Source organism: Oratosquilla oratoria, chromosome 11 (assembly GCF_046742065.1).
Source record: "Oratosquilla oratoria isolate Oo_2021 chromosome 11, ASM4674206v1, whole genome shotgun sequence".
NCBI lineage: Eukaryota > Metazoa > Arthropoda > Malacostraca > Stomatopoda > Squillidae > Oratosquilla > Oratosquilla oratoria.
The window spans coordinates 48,253,329-48,273,803 of NC_134787.1; the positions used below are offsets into that span (position 1 = coordinate 48,253,329).

The 20,475-nt window shown below is 37.3% G+C and overlaps 2 protein-coding genes across 3 annotated transcripts in view; one reads left to right on the forward strand and one right to left on the reverse strand.

The window, feature by feature from the left end:
* Positions 1–7,061, reverse strand: part of LOC143029797 (uncharacterized) — a 41,832-nt gene extending 34,771 nt beyond the window's left edge. The window contains exon 1 of the mRNA XM_076192799.1: positions 6,916–7,061. Coding sequence (XP_076048914.1) covers positions 6,916–6,949 — 34 coding nt within the window. The 5' untranslated portion in view covers positions 6,950–7,061. The remainder of the gene's footprint in view (positions 1–6,915) is intronic.
* Positions 7,062–14,474: 7,413 nt separating this feature from the next.
* LOC143029798 (dynein regulatory complex subunit 2) overlaps positions 14,475–20,475 on the forward strand; it is a 24,534-nt gene continuing 18,533 nt past the window's right edge. The window contains exons 1-2 of one of the 2 annotated variants that reach the window (XM_076192800.1): positions 14,475–14,618; positions 19,969–20,082. In XM_076192800.1, coding sequence (XP_076048915.1) covers positions 14,475–14,618; positions 19,969–20,082 — 258 coding nt within the window. Of the gene's footprint in view, positions 14,619–19,968; positions 20,083–20,475 lie in introns of those variants that run through there. The other variant, XM_076192801.1, reaches the window with a different exon arrangement.

Sequence of the window (20,475 nt, forward strand, 5' to 3'; positions counted from 1 at the left end):
ACCACTCCCACCCATTGCAGGATCTCGTTTTCTTGATTGTTGGGAACTATGCTTTGTAAGCATAGTCAAGTGTGGTTATGATTTGTTTGTATACAGTGATTAGTGTTCCTTTCAGCTGTCCCAAACCAGTGCTTGCTAGACCTTTGTACATTTAGTTTCTTGTTTGTTATCAGGTCCAAGATGTGTGCGTCAAAGGACATGTGGATATCAAAAGTGAGGACTTGGATATGGTTCAAATTTAATCAATCAATCCATTGTCCCAGATCTCTCTTACAGGAGACCTATAGCACCCAGGCAATGAGTAAAGGCCACTCGATGGGCCTACAGGTCACTCTAGAAAGAAATAGTGTTGTCTAGCAATTGTTAGTGTGGGGCAGTGTAGGATTTGTTCACTGTCCTCTGTGTGGTTGTTAACTTTTTAGCTAATGAAGATAACTTTTTTCACCACTCTGAAACTGAGATGTTTATACCATTCTGTAAATATTTTTGCTTAGGTGTTTGTTCATACATGATTTTGTACTCTGACTTCAGACAATGTAACAAAGCTATGCATCAAGTTATAATTATTAAATTAGTTTAATCCTCTATAAACTGCACATGTTCCTTTACCTTAATGTTTATGACATTTATTTTGTCATTCAGATTTTGTAAAAAAACAAAATTATTTATTAACTGTTCCTAATGCCATCCTGTTGCCTCCACCCTCCCAGATCTTTCCACTGCCGCCACAAGGGATGTACCTCCGCTTTGGGAACTAATTTGCTTAGATCATCTGTATAACAATATCATGCTTGTTATTATGGGTCCTATCTCATGTGAAATCTGATTTATATTTTTTTCTATATCCTCTAGAGATATGATTCTTCATAAAGGTAGTAAAGGTGAGGTAGTAGAAGATGAGAGATCTGAAAGAATCACAAATACCACACCATAATATTGTGTTTGTGATTCTTTCTGACCTCTTATCTTCAACTAACCCACCTTTACTACCTTAACACCACTACAGCATCCAACCTTGGTATGTGGTCTTATTCTTTGAGGTACCTAATGGCCAATACTAAAGGTAATTGTGACTCCACCTTTTAAGCACTGTACTCCCCCCATTGATAGAAACATTAGTTATCGCCAACAAAATATTTGTCTATGTTGTACAAGTGTGGGACAGTTTCTATGTGGCTGGTTTATAGTAACAGAAGAAGGGATGCCCCAGGTTCTTAGCTCACATGTGGAAAAATGGAGTAAATAGTCACAGTTAATAGAAAGATCTTGGGTCTGGCTGAGAGACTGAGGTGCTGCACCTTCAGATGGAGGTGAGGGATGGTGATGGGTTCTACATACATACATATACCAAGGCTTTTTCCCCCTTACAAGGGAAGTAGCCAAAAAGAAAAAGGCATAAACCATTCCCACCCATTCTAAAGATGGGAAATAATTTTCTCTGATGACGATCTTACAGGTACCCATCTTGGGTCTACATACAGTTGCATAATGATTATAACAATAAGAATAATAGTAAAAATAATCTAGTACTTGAGAAAAAATGAAATTATACACCTAATAGTTTATTAACTGAAACTTACATATCAGAATTCCGCACTAGACTTGTGTATTTACCAAATACAGGAAAAGGAGCAATGCTTGTTGAGTCCCATCTATCATTCTTTAGGTATCCTACCTAGCCTCAAATTCATGTACAGTTCCAACTTAATATATCCCTGATTTCCAATTATCATATTTAGACTTTAACTCTTGTATTGTTTGAACTTGGGCTATATCACTTCCTAAGCTATTCCAGGTATTTAGGTGTCTATATGAAAAACTTATATATATATATATATATATATCAAGGACTACTATTACACAGGACGTGCGCACCCAGATCCCTGGGCCCGCTAGCGGAGGCCATTGCTTTCTTTGTAACCTAACATTTTATATTGGACAAATATATCAAAACTAGAAACCTAATATTGTATATAGGACAAATATATCAACTATTGACTTATTCAATGCAGTATAAGTTAATATAAACTTTTATAGTCAAATAAGAAACTATTTTAAGGCACTGTTATGCTTTGAAATGCCAATTTTAGCCAGACTTAACAGGTATTATTGTATGAGGTTAGTGGACACCAGGGTTGGCAATTTTTTTTATCTTTTTAAAAAATGTAAAAAAAAACATTATTTTCTTTATAGATTTTAAATATTGTGGGATTGCTATCTGATATGGGATCTGATTGCTAAAGGACATTTTTAGCATATCAATATAAGGAGCAGTGTTATATAGACTTGCCACAAGTATACAAGGAACAGTATAAGCTGTATGTGAGGACGGTATGCTCAGGTTCACTTGATTCCTCCAAGAGTTTTCTCATCTTGGTGACATTTGCTGCACTGTCTGTCACAACACTTCCAATGTGACAATCAAAATCTTGTTCAGCCTTCTTGATTGAATTTTGTACAAGTTGTAGAAGATATTCAGCAGTGTGAGGTTTCCCTGATGTGTCTATTGTGTCAACTAAATAAATCTGACCAGTGGATGTTGTTAGAGTGACACATATTATGGGCTCATTATGAATGTTAGACCACCCATCCATTGAAACACATACAGTTTCATTATTCAGGTCATCTGCACACTTTTTATATTCCTTTTCATACACAAGATCCAAGAACTTATCAGCAATATCTTTTCTGGATGGAGGAATATAACCTGGCCTCAGGTTCTGAACCATCCTGAGAAACTGAGGATGCTGAACAAGATGAAATGGTGAATTTGTAGCAAATATAATTCCTGCAACTTCTTTGTCGAGATTTTCCTTTTGAGAGGCTGAAGTTTTTATGACAAATCTGTCCAGAGATGTTGATGACTTTCTTTTAGATGAAAATGATTTAGCAGAAGTGGTGCCTGTGGAGGAGTCTGATAGTGACCTTTTTAATGGTAGAGTCAGGTTTGCAGATAATTCAAGTGGAGCCGATGATGAAGGGATTGAAGCTGTTAATACAGATCCTGAAATGGAAACAGAAAATTTTAGCATATTGCATAATTTATAAATGAATAAATAAATGAATGAATACAGTGTGATTTAGGCTACTTTTGAGTACAGTAGTTATTTTTTTTAGATAATGATCATATTCACACAAGCCACTAAATTATTTGGAAATAATTAACAGGATATGAAATAGGTGGGCTTGGAATTCAGCCCACACAGGATTCAGTCCACTTTTAAATTCACTCAAAATAATGGTTTAGTTGGGTTAGGTTAGGGTAAATCCCTTTGGGCTGAATCCCATGTGGGCTGAATTCCAATGGAACCTATGAAATATATTACACAATGTTGAATGAAATGAATAACAATCATCTAGGCCCCAAAGTTGAGTGGATACAGTATATTATAGTGATATAGTCATTACCCAAATTTAGAAGTAATGAAGTTGAAGTATCATCTCTGTAGGCCTTCACATTATTATTGCACATGCTCTCCATTGTTCACCAAATTTATATAGATGCGTATGATAAGGGAGAAATACACACAATATAAGTAAAATTATTTACCTGAGTCATCAATTTCTTCTTCTGTATGCTGTGGCTGACCTTGGCATTTATCTCTGTGAGATTTTAATTTTGACACAATGCCCTGTAGTTCCTGGCTGCAGTCTTTGCATTTAGCTCGGTACCCTTTGCCAGAAGTTATTGGTAGTTTTTCAAAATAATTCCAGACAGGATCATTTTTTCTGCCTGAAGGAACCACTCTGCCAGGTCCAGAAAACATCCTTCCTGGTTGATTCCAAAGCAGCAATTGACTCCGTGAGAAGCTGCTTACCTAGAACAAGTTTCAACAAGCATCTTGTTGAAACTTGTTGTGGGCTGCATAGTGATATATATATTACATATAGGCTTATACCTTTCCTTGTATACTTATGGCAAGTCTATATAACACAGCTCCTTATATTGATATGCTAAAAATGTCCTTTAGCAATCAGATCGCATATCAGATAGCAATCCCACAATATTTAAAACCTATTTAAATCAAATAAATCTGATTTAAAATATATATATATATATATTTATTTCAAAAAGATAAAAAAAAATTGCCAACCCTGGTGTCCACTAACCTCATACAATAATACCAGTTAAGTCTGGCTAAAATTGGCATTTCAAAGCATAACAGTGCCTTAAAAATAGTTTCTTATTTGACTATAAAAGTTTATATTAACTTATACTGCATTGAATAAGTCAATAGTTGATATATTTGTCCTATATACAATGTTAGGTTTCTAGTTTTGATATATTTGCCCAATATAAAATGTTAGGTTACAAAGAAAGCAATGGCCTCCGCTAGCGGACCCTGGGATCTGGGTGCGCACGTCCTGTGTAATAGTAGTCCTTGATATATATAGATATAGATATATATATATATATATATACACCTGCACCATTCATGTTTCAATTAAAACACTGAAATATTAGAATTATTAGTACAATACACCTTTAATATGACAAACTTGGTGTTAAATCCGAAAATGTTACATATGATATATATGTTGTTGTATATGTAAGTATAATTACAAGAATAAAGTATAATGTACTGCAGGGTATCTTTTACAGTATTCTACTGTACTGCTATGCCAGGAAGTGAAGCTATAGCCTGTCATTAACTGTGTCATTGAGAAATTCCATTTCAAGTTATATTCACTAGATGAGTAGTTCACAAGGAATATGGTATTCATCATAACCAAAACCCAGTATAACAGGGTTCATTATACTGAGTGTTTTCTAAAATAAATGTAAAATGACAACTTTGTAATGCCATGTGAGGAACTGGGGATAATTTTTTGGTGTAAGTATAGTCATCTTAACTCTTTCTGTACCATGTGTCACTTTTCATTTTAGTTTTGCTATCATCAGGATACTTTATTTTGATGTTTACAAATCCATTGGTATAGAAATATTTCACACATGGCTGTCAATACCAATAATGATAATATTTACACCTTACATACCTCACTCCTCCTATAATGAATGGTGTAATTGTCTTAAAATGATTAATTCTAAGTAAATCAAGAGAAGACTATGGGCACACTAAAATAAATAACATACTACATTCAGACACTATGACATGTCATGGCAACAAATCTCCTAAAACAGAGCAATATGCTTTCTTCATCCTTTCTTACACGACATTTTCCGAAACAAAAAATAAGAACTACCCTAACCAGTTTTGAGACACCATCCTAACCTAACTTATGCTCAGCTTATCAACCTGTTAAATCTCAATAACATATAATTCACTTATTATATTTGCTTAAAAAGAAAATGGACTTCCAATGTATAATTTTGTATTATGAACTTTTGGTGTCAGGATTTTGTCAATTAAATGACACTTTTAGTCAGAAAACAACAATAATACTCTCATCTTAATTTACCTAATTTTCTAACAATACCATATGATCAAGAAATTTTTGTATTCTTGTATGCAAGATATATAAATGTAGATACTACAAAATACAAAATTTTCAAGTAAGGGTTTTATGGTTGCTATGTGTCCATAGTCACTTCATTCTTGGCAAATTCTTTTGATATTCTGGCAAGGGTGACATATTAACCTTCCATTCCAATGCTCTATTTTAGGCTCTTCCAATGCATCCCTCATATTAAATGGTCTGTATCCTACCATAAACACTGTGTCTATTATTATTTGTTTGCAGTGATTTTGTGTTAAATAGAAAAAAAAATCAAATCTTTGCACACATACAAGGAAAATAGAACCTTGGAATCTTTTAATAGTATCTAGTGTCAGAAAATCAGCAGTCAGTACCAACTAATTTCATAAATTGTTTATAATTACGCATTCCATAAATGGAATCTTCATAACATCCACCTTATAATATGGAAGTGGACACTGATATAAACATATATATATATATATATATATATATATATATATATATATATATATATATATATACACAATACAATTATAATATAGTTATCCATGTACTACCATCATTGCCAACCTGCACTAGCTCATGTTGTAATGTTGTCATAAGCGTATAGAAATTAGGAGTTTCCCATTCATTCTGCAGCCTAACATCATAACTAAAAACTTGTTTGCACATCTATATATCAAAATCTAGTTGCAGAGATTAACTATATTCACCACAAAAATAATAATCTTACTAGTTACTGAAACTGGCTAAACTGGTCAATACTCTCATGCAAATATATTCATAATCTTTACTGGAAGAACAATATTCACATTTCTTCCTTCAGTTTATATAATTTCTACATTTACTGCTGCTTTACAGACAATGCACATGCCTGCACAGGCTTCGTAGGCTGACGACGATTTTCACCTCGAAGTAAACAACTTTTTCAAACTATGCCTACACTATTCTCCTACATTCCAACCGCCTATTGTAGGCTTAACACTGATCCAACGGCATGAGACTACCTACCAACACTTGTTTTTCGATAGAATTTCAATAATATCTACTATGGACTTGTTATAACGCTTTATAATTTCACATTGAGCTTGTGCGAAATTCGTTTAAATTCAGTGACTGTCGATTGCATCACTGCCATAAACTGTCAAACAAGACAACATTGAATATCGCTTTCTGACATTCGCACGACCTCAAACTACAAAATCGTACATCTAATTGTAAAGCAAATGTCACGCATCACTTGCATGTGTAATAGGAAGCTGTGCATGTAGCAAACCAATACAATGAAAGTAATCTGCCAACAATACCTGGCCGCGCCTACAGAGTAAAGATTAGGCCGATCAGCGCCTACGTCTAACACATTTGCAATAGTTCTGACTATAACACCTCAAAGTAATTTACAATATTTCCCTCAATATTCTCATACATTCATAACAATTACAAATGCCTTTCCTGCGTAATTTAAAGACCCACCTTGATTTCTTTTAGATCTCCTTCTCGACGTCATGTTGCTGCTAGTCACTTAAAAGTCAACAACAGAAGTATTCGAATGTTATGCCTACAAGTCACGTATACTACAAACATTAAGAAAAATATAAGAAACACATAATTAATTATTTAAAAAAGATATTATGCTATTAATTTTACTAATGCGTAATAATCTTTAATATTTTTATCTGTTAATTCAGCAAACGACGAAACACTATCAAGGGTTCCTTAGCAACCTCGGCGTTGCTACAGACGCTGCCGCGTATGGGTACACTTATTGTCGGAGGCAGTGTATGACGTACGGACGATCACGTAAGGCGAAATAGTAGTGTTACAGAAATTTTGGAGGCAAATAAAGCACGGTAACGTAAACATGTAATTCATATAGCTACAGGACGGAATAAACATTCATTTCAAATAATTTAGAGGTGTGAGCGAAAGTTTTCAAAAAAGAATCTCCGATAGCGTAGATATTTACTGTTTGAAAATAATCGAAACAATTTAGCAATACACTATATTACAAGTGAATGTTATGCAAGAAGTGTGATAGTATTCACACACTTAGTTTTAAGCACTGGTGGAAGATAAGAGAACTGTACGAGCGTAAGCCTTTTTGTGTATATTTGTGTACTACTGTACACATACACATCCGCTTGCGTGCTTTGTTATTGGTTAGCGTCGCGGGCCGCCACACTAAGGTACCTCGTTCGCTCTACACTCACTGTATGATTTTTTTTTCCTCGTGTTGCAAGACGTCACTGTTTCCTTTGAACAAAGGGATGGGTGTGTGATTGGTGCAAGGTAAACATGACACATTAATCAGACTATGATATCAAAGTAAACCATCAAACACACATCTATATCCCAGTTAGTCCCATGGTTACCTCTAAGATGTGTGGTATTGGTCTTAAAAATAATGAATGTCTCAGATAAGGTACTGCGGTCTTGAAAGGGTTTTGACAAGAATTTGCTGGAAATATTTATATAAACCATTCAGACCTGCGGTTTCCAGAAAGGAGACATAAATTCGTTTGGCTTCCGATGAAAGAAAATCACTTTTATTTTCCAAACAGTTCTGGTTACCCGCAACCCCCCGGTACCCGCCAACTATATAAATACAGTGAAATATATAATACTGACAAAAGTAATAGGAACATTACTGGGTCCCAGTTATGGCATGAAGAGATTTAATATGAGGAATGTTTCGGTAAAGTGTAATCATGTGAGAGTCAACGAATTGAAAAAAATATATATTGATAATGATAACAATGATAATAATAATAATAATAATGACAATAATAAAGATGATAAGTGAAATGCTTATTAAAGACTGAGAGCTGATGTCACCATCTCACAAAAAATCAGACCAAAATGGAAATGAAGATTTAATTTCAGGATATAACTGTACCTGGAGGTGCTAAGAGCTTAATGTTTTGATCAGGCATCCAAGATCAGCGACTGAAAATGTCTTTTCAAAGAAATATCTATTATTGATGGTTATCAGAAGACTTAATTTGGCCAACTTAGAAAAGAAGACAATGATTTGAAAGAGGTCAAGGTTAAGTTAGAATATAAACTAGAAGATGAAAAGTTAAGTTAGATGGAGTGAATTTCAAAGACCTGTTGAGGGAACGAAAGGGTCTTGATATAAACGTAGGAAATAAAAAATATATAGATCAACAGAAGGATTAACGACAAAACGGTGAAGATACGAAGGAACAGGGAAATGCTTGTTACATATGCAGTAGATAAAATGGGGCAGCGAGGAGAACCACATTGCATTAGGGAAAGTAAGAATGAAACATGAATTGGGTGTTGACACAGGAATCATATCAACATTTGTGAGAAGCGAGTCCAATGCATAAGCTGAATAGGAATAATGTTTACTTTTGGCAGATAAAAAGGTAAGGTTACATGGGAATATATGGATCAGAAGAGAATCCTGATGCCCCCCCCCCATGTGGTGATACATAATTCTCACTTAAAAAATTAACTCAGTTTCAGGTGAAGAAGCTTAAAACACCAATTCTTTTATTCAATTTTTAAACTTTTATTTTCCACTTAAATTTTAAATTTAATGTTTGTTAAATCATAGGCATCAACAAACTTCAAAGCAACATGGCATCCATGGAAAAGAAAAATGACTAACAAATTGGCAGTGCAATCGGGGGTAATTTGAAAATCGAAGACGGAATGATGAATTAAATAGATGTGTGATTGCTACATTTTTATTTATTGTAATGTTACGGCCAATAGATCACAAGAACATAGACTTTGATTACCAACACACCCAAAAATCAAATTGCCCCCTAAAGAATAAAATTGCCACGTTGGGAACCACTGCCAAGGAAGAAACAAAAATGAAGTTTCGTAAACGAAGCCCGGAAAAAAACGTAAGTACGAAGCAAGAAAAGCAACAGTTACTGTGGTAAGTTTCAGATCACAAAATGATGAAACTATCAGAAGGAAGATGAAAAGGTAAAAAAAAACAAAAAACAAAAGCAAAAAAAAACAACAGGGTAGGACACTAAAAGGGGGAGTTTGACATTGGCCATGTTAGAAACCAACGATTAGTTGAAGGTAAACAAACCAGACATTTTGTGCCTGGTCGAAACCAAGCTACTTAATCATGTCGAGAGAAATCTTGAAAAAGCGAATCTCCTCCCCATCCCCAAAACAAATGCATGAAACGAAATTAAGAATTATCAAATCTTATCGGATGTAACTATGTACTTAGAAGAAATTTTTGAATAATATGAACGTATAATTCTAGTGGGTGACTTTTATTGTAAAGAGAAATATTTGGTGGGAAATAAGTGCTAGTGGAAAGTCAAGGGTTTATACTATAATAAACATAATGGTAAGTGCAATAACCCAGTGGGTTTAAGCCACAAGAACAAGAGGAAACCAGTGATATTGGGATTTATCCTCAATGAAGAACCAGATATAATTGATTCTTTAGAATGCATATGTCCCAGAGGAAAAAGTGATCATGCATAATTGGAAACGAAATTGACAGAAGAAAATGTAGAGCAAAGAGGTGAATTACACACTCCAGGAGAACAAAATCTCCAGGTTTGAGAAAATTATTTCAAGTAGATTAGAGGGAATATACAAACGCAACACATCAACCAAGACAGGGAAAGTACCAGAGATGTGAAAGAGAGAAAAAGTATCTGCAATATTTAAGAAGGGCTGCAGGAAAAAATCCAAGTAACTATAGACCCGTAAGTCTCACACGTATTATTTGTAAAGTTCTGGAATCTATAATAAGAGGCAGAATATTGAATAGTTTATAGAAAATAACTCATTAAGCCCTAAACTGTTTGGATTTATGAGTGGCAGAACCATTACATTGCAAATGTTAAATGTGATGAATGTTTGGACTTCGACAGAAGGGGTAAGCTAGATGTAGTATATATTTGGATATTAAAAAGGTCTTTGATAGAGTGCCACACAAGAGGTTCATCTCTAAGTTAAAATTTTATGGTATCGGTGGACAACTTCGTGGATTTTAGTATTACTGTCGGGGAGAAAACAGCTAGTTGTGAGAATGGAAAGAGGTGTCAAGTGGAGTGCCTCAGGGTCGTGTCATCGGACATTTGTTGTTTATTATACATATTAATGATTTGCCTGATGATATTACCTCAACTTTATATATGTTTGCGAATGATACAAAGTGCTTTAGAGAGATAGTAAACTTCATTGATCAAGAGATACTCCAAAACTACATAAATAGACCTCAAGAGTGGTCAGAGAGGAGACTACTTCAGTTTCACCCTGAGAAGTGCAAGATTATGGCAGTGTTAAGGTCTAAATCATATGAACACAGGCAATACATAATGAGGAATGAAGATCAAATAGTATCTTTAGAGAGAGCTGACATAGAAAAAGATCTGAGCATAATGGTGAATGAACAATTGAATTTTGAAAGCCATATAAATGAAAAGATTAACAAAGCAAGTAGAGTTATGGAGTTTATCAGAAGATCTTTCATCCATTTAAACCAGGAAAATTTCAAGAATCTTTATATTGCATTAGTGAGACCTCATCTCGAATTTGGTAACATAATATGGATGTGTGTGTGTGTGTGTGTAATAAAACCACTTGGAAAATAAAATGAAAGGTGACCGAACGTTTTCGTCTATATAAGACATTTTCAAACAGTGACAAAAGAAGCACACTATGGGGGAATTAGGACAGGTCCATTGAGACCTCACTCACTCAGCACTGCCGGACGTTTGAGCCGGCTACTGTCAACAATTTTGTATGTTATAAAGTTATCTATTTTATACATTCCCATACTCATATTCATGTTGTTCTAAAAAGAAGCTTTTATATAACATGATTCTATGATATTTCTCTCCTTAATATCCTTACTTAAGACAATTTTCTTTGTGTTATCCCAATCAATGCAATGATTAAAATCCCTTAAATGCAAAAACAACCCACTTGAAACTTGCCCTATTCTGATGTTCAGAACAGGGCAAGTTTCAAGTGTTCAACGGTAAGGCGAGAAAGATCTTGGAAGGCTCAGAGAAGGGTCAGATACCAAAACACCTACTGGAGAAGCACCCCTTCCCGCCAACAATGAGGGGTCTCCCTAAGACCCACAAACCAGGGGTCCCCATGAAGCCCATCACACCAAGGATCGGCAATGCCCCCCACCGACTAACAAAAGTGCTGGCCAGGCCTCCATCTAAAGCCATGGGATCCATAAGTGGGTCTCACCTAAGAAACTCGAATGACCTGCTGCGTAGATTGAAGGGGACAAGCATGAGTTACAAGAAAATGACCATTTATGACGTCGGGTCCTTATTCACCCAAGTAACTACGGATGGCGCTTTGGAGGAAGTGTGGAGAGTGGTCATCAACATAGACGAGGAGTTACCGCTGCCCAGGGGAGGCCTCATGAATCTGGTGTCCATATGCGTGAACTTTGGATCATTCACCTCCGAAGGAGAGGAGTTTCTTCGACACAGTGGCATAGCAATGGGGTCACCACTGAATGCCGTGGCTGCCTGCCTCTTCATGGAGGTCCAAGAGAAGGACCACTACTCTCACATCGTAGGAAGGAGGACAATGTAACTCAGGAGCGTGGACGATGTGCTTGTAATCGCGCCAAGCAGGACGAACCTGGAAGACATCGGGAGACAATTAAATAGAGTGAATCCAAAGATTCAATTCACTATGGAAGAGGAAGAAGAGGAAAAACTCCCATTTCTGGACACCCTGATAATTAAGACAACTGAGGGCCCCAAATTCAGGGTTTACAGAAAGCCTACGAACCGTGACAACTTCATACACTACCTGTCGGCACATAATGAGAGGACAAAGAAGGGGGTAGTCGTGGGCTTCTTCCTACGTGCTTACAGGATTTGCAGTGAGGAATTCCTGGAGGAGGAGATCGGGTACATCATCGCGCCCTTCTTGAAACTTGGCTACCCCAAGGGCATGATCAGCTCAAGGCGGAGAGTGGAAGAAATCATCAATGTAAACAGGTCAAAAGAAGGAGAGAACAACGCCACCAGCAGGACATCAATCATGGCGCTTCCTAACTCAGAGAAGGTAGGAAATGTTACTAGAATACTCAGGAGCACAGAGGTAAAAGCAGCGGTGACGTAGTAAGAAGCGGGACCAAGATAAGGGGGAAGGAGGATAGCGTTGTGTATAAAATCCCATGTGCATCATGCGATAAGGCATACTACGGAGAGACGAAGATGGGACTAAACACAAGGATCAGGGAGCATAAGGCCGACCTTCGTCACCATAGGCTTACCAACTCCATTATGATGCATGTGGGCGAATCTGGACACCTCCCACAATGGAACAGAGCCGAGGTATTACACAAAGGTATGGATAAGAAGACCAGGAAATCCATAGAAGTTGCATATATCACTACCCGTCCCAACATCAGTAGTAAGGCTGGAAGCTTCATCTGGGCAAAAACCTCAGAGGTCATAGCACTTCACGATTGGCTGTCTCAGCAGGCCAATCAGAGCACAGCACCCCACGCTCGCACAGAGGTAAAAGCAGCAACGTAGTAAGAAGCGGGACCAAGATAAGGGTGAGTGTATATAATAAACACTGCACGATCCAGTATGCTCATTCCTTTGAAGAAGTCAGTAGACGAAACATCAGGAATAACGCTTCACTCCAGTCCATGTTTAAGCAATTTAAGACATATTTGCAGATAATATTACTTGTATCATCAACGACTGAAGACTCACATAAGGTGTGTTCAGGGATTTCAACAAGGAAAGTCTCCTAGTAGGGATCGTGCCTCTAGTCCAGGGGTGGGCAACCATTGGCACGCGTAATGAATATAGCACGCCAACGACTTTTCGCCGGCACGCGTGATGAATATAGCACGCCAACGACTTTTCGCCGGCACATGATACCCGGTCTCGCATAAGAAAATAATGAAATAGATAAATCACCAATTTCATCGCTGAGTTTCGTATTTCACTTCAATCGAATATTTTATCCATTTTATGTATATATGCACATATATTTACATTGTATATCTACACATATATGCACGTACACACACATACATACGCACACACACACACACACACACATATATATATACATATATATATATATATATATATATATATACATACATACATACATGATTCGTATGTATTCATAAAACACTGGTTTTGTTCTGTTTAGTTGTTGAATCATTCGTCAGAAGGCTAGACGTGGCGTGATTCTTTTACGATTGTTTTATATATTCTTTCATGTTTCTTGAATAATAAAATCATCGATAAGCAAAATTCACATTCATCTACATGAGGGTTCAGGTTTAAATCTAAATAAAATACAAATGTCGTAGTAATTAGCTCGTTTTTAGTGACCGCATTAAAAAATGCGTTTTGTACAATCTCTATGGAATTAAGAAATATTGTCCACTCTTTTTATGTCAAAAATCGAGTCCATGAATTGTGGCTATACGGTATAAGTCAGCCACAATTCCACTTAAAGGCAAAAAGACCTAAAATGACTTTGCTAGATTTTATGTTCCTTCAATCTGACATGACTAATAAATCACATTTACAATATTCTTTGATTTTACCTCTCCAGTGTTTCTTTTCTTAATATCATCAATTGTTCCCCTAATATTTAAAATATAGTAACTGATAATATGTTCCAAACAGTTTCGGTTGGCACGTGAGAAACAGTTTGCATCGAAGATTGGCCAATTTTGGCACGCGCGCCTTCAAAAGGGTTGCCCTCGTCTCTTTAGTCTTTTTATATCTCGGTGCATAGTTGCAATGATTGTGTCGTGTGTATGTATACGTATATATATATATATATATATACATATATATGTATATATATATACATATATATACATATATACATATAAATACCTATATATATATATATATATATATATATATAATATACAGTACACACACACACACACACAGTGATCAACACGAGGTAACTTTGTGGGTTGTGACATTATTTTTCATCTTCGTAATGTATTACACCTGTCATTCAGCTGAAACCTATTAAAAAAAATTCTCCAGATGGCGGGGAAGAAGAAGGCGAAGAAGGGGGACAAGCTGGCTCGGATGTCAGTGGCCCAGCGGAAGGCTCATCTGGACCGGAAGGCCGCGCAGGAGGAAGAGTACACTCGCAGGAGGCACGACCTTGTCGCCGGCTACCTCAAGGTGAGTCTCCAGGCCCCTTGGGCTCCCTCCGCGTCTCTAGCGCGAGTGCCACTCGTAAACGGAGTCTATTTCTCCTCCTCTTCTTCGTGAGGACGACGTGGTTTGAAAACAACCAGAGTACCTAATGCTTGGAATGAAAAGGCTCAGGATTGTGTCGGAGTATAAGGGTATAGGCTAAAAATTCACCGGACAGAAGTTCACCAGACAAAAGTTCACAGGACATAAGCTCACTCCTAAAGAGAAAAAAGGGGACAAATGGTCACCAGGGAAACTTCCTTTAATATATTATCAACGGAAGCTCATTGAGACAAACACACAAATCAAGGTCAAAGGTTTACTTCAAATAAACATATACTAATAATGTACACATTGTCATATTGCCTCTCATGAGCAGTCTGTGTTGAGGAAAAATTAGTAGTTCTTCCGTCACTGACACCGACAGACAGTTGACCTTTCTGTTTAAAATCTGACGGTGTGGTCTACGACTTGGAGGAATGACTCGAGGTCCCGGCAAAGATTGCCGAGTCGAAGATGCAGATCCTCTTGCGCTCTCTTTGCCCTTTTCCTCTGGAGATTCGCACGGTTGTGTTGCAGTAGCACTATGTGATGGCATGATCCTTTCTCAGGGGCAATGCATCTTTCCAGAACGTTGGGGAATTGTGGCTTATTAGCTGCCGAAATGCATTATTCCAGGCCTAAGCACTTCACAGCTTGTGTGAAAGAGTTTTAATCGGCTCTTCGGATAGAAGGGGTCATAGAAAGTGTAATTAATTTGACTATGTACATGCAATCAGCACTATACAACTTGCGCTCTGTGTTAATCGGCTCTTTTTTCTTATTACTAGGATTGAAAATAGAGATCACAGAGAGGCTGACTAGTTAATCTGGCTATGGACATGCAATCAGCACTTCACGGCAAGCCGATAGAGAATTCAAATGCGCTGAGAATGAGTTTTTGTCCTCTTTTTATTTTTAGGGTTGAGCTTATGTTCGGTGATCTTTTGTCCGGTGGTCAAGTTGACCCCAGGTCAAAATTGACAACGGATCAAGTTTATTCGACAGGCAGTAGCTTCAGGTCTGGGCGAACAACTTGACGCACCAGTTTGTTAACGGCCAAACTAGTGATGGCGTCGGGGAACCATTGTCCTTTTGGTGTATTGAAATTAGTTAGTTGTTTGATCAGGGAATACTCAATATTTTTTCTTAAATAGCTACAATTTGATTTATAGATTATGTCAGCCTTGTCCCAGTCCATGCGGTGATTTAATTCAACAGTATGGAGAAATACCGCTGAATTATCCTGGTTTTTGTGCTGCTTGATTCTGGTGGGGAGATCCCTTACCGTTTGGCCCCAGTAAACTATAGAACAATCTTGGCATGGTATTTCAAAGACGCCTGGGATACTAATGTATTTAGATCTTTGATGGATATTTACATTTGTTTAAACTGCTGATAGGGTAATTATAGATTATCTTAGTATCGTCAAGGGGGGAGATAATCGGAGGCGTACATAGAGGCATTGTATGGAATATTTAAGTCTTTTTGCTCTAAGAAAATTGGTTTTATTTATTTATTCATTTACTTGTTTATTCAGTTAGTTATCATTTATTCATTGCTATTTTATTATTTAGCTGTGTATTTTCTTTTGTTTCTATTTATCTGTTTTCTTTCGAATTTTATTTTTGTCAACGGTAACACAAAACAATTTTCTTCTTCGTGGTTTAGAACTTTCTGGTTTGACGGATTTTTTTTTCCGGGTCTAGAACAAGCTGGGACCTTAACCTCGCAGGTGGTACGGAACAGTTCCTTCAAGGGTTTTGTTGTCCACGCGATGCCACTGTTATTAGTGGCGGTGCCCTGAAACCAGGAAGGTGGGCTGCACCAGCGGGAGGGTGTGCGCCCAAGAAGTTGAGGGTTGCCTCGGAAGGACCGAGGTGAGTGGTGGGGTGAGACTTCGGCGAACAATGACAGTGGGTCTGCACTCTAGCAGATCGTGGTGGAGGAGCTGTTGCATCTCACCCCCACAGAGTTTGCAGCGTTCGTTATTGTCTCTTCCCACGTGTAACACTTGTCACTCACAGCGACATCCAAGGCGGATCCTGTGTACGGTAGGTTCCACCTTTCTTCCTGAAGGAAGGTGGACTGTCTCGTAACTAGTGATGAGGTAGTACCACAGCGCTGATTCCGAAGTATGACGTTTGCTGCTGTGGTTGGCCATGGCCATCTGGCCCTCTTGTTGGTGATGCCCTTGATCTGTGAGATCGAGGGTACCAGGGACAGTGTGATTCAGCTGAACTTAGTCGCTGCCTGGGCAACATAATCCAGAATAGTGTTCCCCGGAATCCCAATGTGTCTGGGGATCCAGCGAAATTTTGCAGACCCCTCATGCTGGTGCAAAAAGTGAAGTGAGTGCTGGATTGATGTCGTTAAGTAGACGTCGTCCATTCTGTTCCCCGACTGGATGATGTCTGTAGCATCCCTTGAGACTGTGTGGATCATGACTGCCCTCTGCCCAGTAGAGAGACCGTGACCCAGGTCTTTGGAGAAGGTAGCAGTCTCCGTCTGTAAAGTGGAACTCCCGTCGCTCACTCTCTCCATTGCACGGTCATACCATCAACGGTTGTAAAAGCCTCGCCACGTCTTCCTAATGGACCTTATGGCCTCAAGGACCATGGGCGGATTGTCATCGTGTCCGTGCGCGCACAAGCTATCGATTCCAATTGGTGGACACCATCCCTCCCCCGGCAGCGTGAAAGAGGTTTTCTTTGAACGCCTTCAGCAAAGACAGCACGATACTTGGCGTCAAGGTGCCAGCTGCAAACACACTCTTTCTCTCTCTCTCTCTCTCTTTCTCTATTTATTTAATTGTATATTTATTCATCTGTTTGTATGGAGAATAATTTCCCAAATAACTCTGATATATATATATATATATATATGTATATATATATGTATATATATATGTATATATATATGTATATATATATGTATATATATATATATATATATATGCAGAAAAAACCACTGGGAAATAAGAAGCTTAGTCCGAACGTTTTCGTCTATTTAAGACGATAATGTCTTAAATAGACGAAAACGTTCGGACTAAGCGTCTTATTTCCCAGTGGTTTTTTCTGCATATTATTTTCACGTGTGCCTTGTGAATTACTGCAATATATATATATATATATATATATATATATATAGATATATATATATATATATATATATATATATATATATATATATATTTATACATATATATGTATATATATATATATATATGTATTTTTTTTTTTACATGTATGTATGTATATATATATATATATATATATTTATACATATATATGTATATATATATATATTTATACATATATATGTATATATATATATATATATATATATATATATATATCACACACTAAAAACCCACTGTTGATTGGATATAAGAAAAGAAAGGAAATAACGATTTCCGTATATTTCGATCACTTGCTGTGATTCTCTTCAAGTGTGTGTGTGTGTGTGTGTGTGTGTGATCGAAATATACTGAAATCGTTATTTCCTTTCTTTTTTTATATCCAATCAACAGTGGGTTTTTTAGCGTGTTTATTAATGTGTTACGACATTACTGGACAGTGATATATATATATATATATATATATATGTGTGTGTGTGTGTGTGTGTGTGTGTGTGTGTGTGTGTGTGTGTGTGTGTGTGTGTGTGTGTGTGTGTGTGTGTGTGTGTGTGTGTGTGTGTGTGTACAACACTGAATGGGTCCCAGTGACTAGAGATACATTTTTATCAACCACAATACACTTTAATTCTAAGCCATCAACATCGGAAGAACCGTGGAGGCAACATGCAGAAATTGAAACGTGGTATGCCTGAGGACTCGAACTTACGTCCAGAACGTGACCAGTGCTGTAGTGACTACAGCACTGGTCACGTGCCAGCCGTAGGTTCGAGTCCTCGAGCATACCACGTTTCAAATTCTGCGTTGCCTCCACGGTTCTTACGATGTTGATGGCTTAGAATTAAAGTGCATTGTGGTTGATATATATATATATATATATATATATATATATATATATATATATATATAATTTAAATATATATATATATATATATATATATAACATAATCCGAAGCAGGATTCTAAAAATATCATGCAACCCCCCAGTGTGCCAATGAAAAGAACTTATGAAGTGTTGTGTGTGTGTAGTGTGTGTGTTTTTATGTATGTGAAGAGAGGTCAGAACCATTTTCCTCGCCACATGGATATTCCATGACTGAGCACACAACGGCATTATTTTTAAGCAGATAAGTGGCTCGAGACCCCCTCCTGCTTCCTCCTCTTAGGTGAATAAAATCGTCTGGGCTGGCGAACTGCTACAAGGGAAAATCCCACATCGTAGTTAAATACATGGACATTCTAGCAATATGTTTACTTTCATTAAGAATGCTGTTTTTAGGGATACTAATGCTGTGTCAAAATGTTGGTTATGTTGATGAAAGGATAACCACGGATGTATTGGGTCTTGTTTGTTTTAGATGGTTTATTGTATGCTGATATCAGTGTTTTTGCCACACGTATAACATTAGTGATCGGAGGACTAGGTAACAGTTTGTTATTGGCAGTGGAGTAGGGGCATCGAAAGAAGTGGATGTCGCCTTTCGAGCAGCCTTGTCAGCGTGTTCATTGCCGGGGATGCCTTCATGAGCTGGCACCCAGCAGAAGAATACACATTTAAAGCGATGGAGATTTGGGTGATTCATGAATTGATTTTATGGACCAGGTAGGGCTTGAGGGTGGAAATTGCTTGTACGCAATTCTTGAACCTGTAATGATTATATAGGGTGCAAGGGGGGAGGGGTGTTGTGAATAACAAAGGGCAGCCAAGATCGTGAAGAACTCAGTGGATTGAAGCGATGAAGGAATGGGATCCAGATCTTGTTTCAGTTGGGGACAGTGCTGCGTGACCCAATCAGTGGTACGAGCGGGAACTGTCATTGTGCGTGTTGACACCTGTTGAATGAGTAGATAGGCGAGAAAGATATTCTTGTTGCAAAATGGACATAACTGTTTGTATCTACACAGAGAAGATATTTTCTTTATTAATGATACGACGGTATTGTCGGCTGCTAGTTAGATTTTTATAATTTTTGTTAATACGTGTTATTACTATAGGTAACTTCGTATACTGTAATCATTGTCCTTTATAAACTATTCATGTCATACAATATAGATATAAAGTCATATAGACTATATGTAGATGTTTGTGTGTTTTCTAGTCCTTTATGATCCAGTAATTAGCTCCGCATGAATATTAACATGACGTTTGAATTCCTTCAGCTGAAACTCACTGATGAGGAAAGGAAGGGAGGCATCAACGCAGCCAAGCTGAGCGTCCGTTGGCGTGGCGTCCTCAGAGACGTTAAGTCTCGCGCTCTGACGCACCAATTGCAGGTAAGTGGCGACCTTGTCGGCATGCATGGAGATTCTTTGTGTAGTGAAAGTTACGAGATTATCGGGAATTACGCAACTACATGCTATGACTGTTGGGTTATGTGAAGATCTGGTGTCTCCAGAGGATGAGCCAGTAGAACAAGGGATTGTAGCCTGGAATACAATAAATGGTAGCGAACCAAATAAAAGGTGAAATGTAAATATTATGCGTACATTATCTATCTATCTATCTATATATATATATATATATATATATATATATATATATATATATATATATATATATATATATATATATAGAGGAGGTGAGGAGGAGAACAGGGGTGAAAAAGGAGCTGGGAGATAGGGTTGATGAAAGAATATTAGGATGGTTTGGACACATGGAAAGAATGA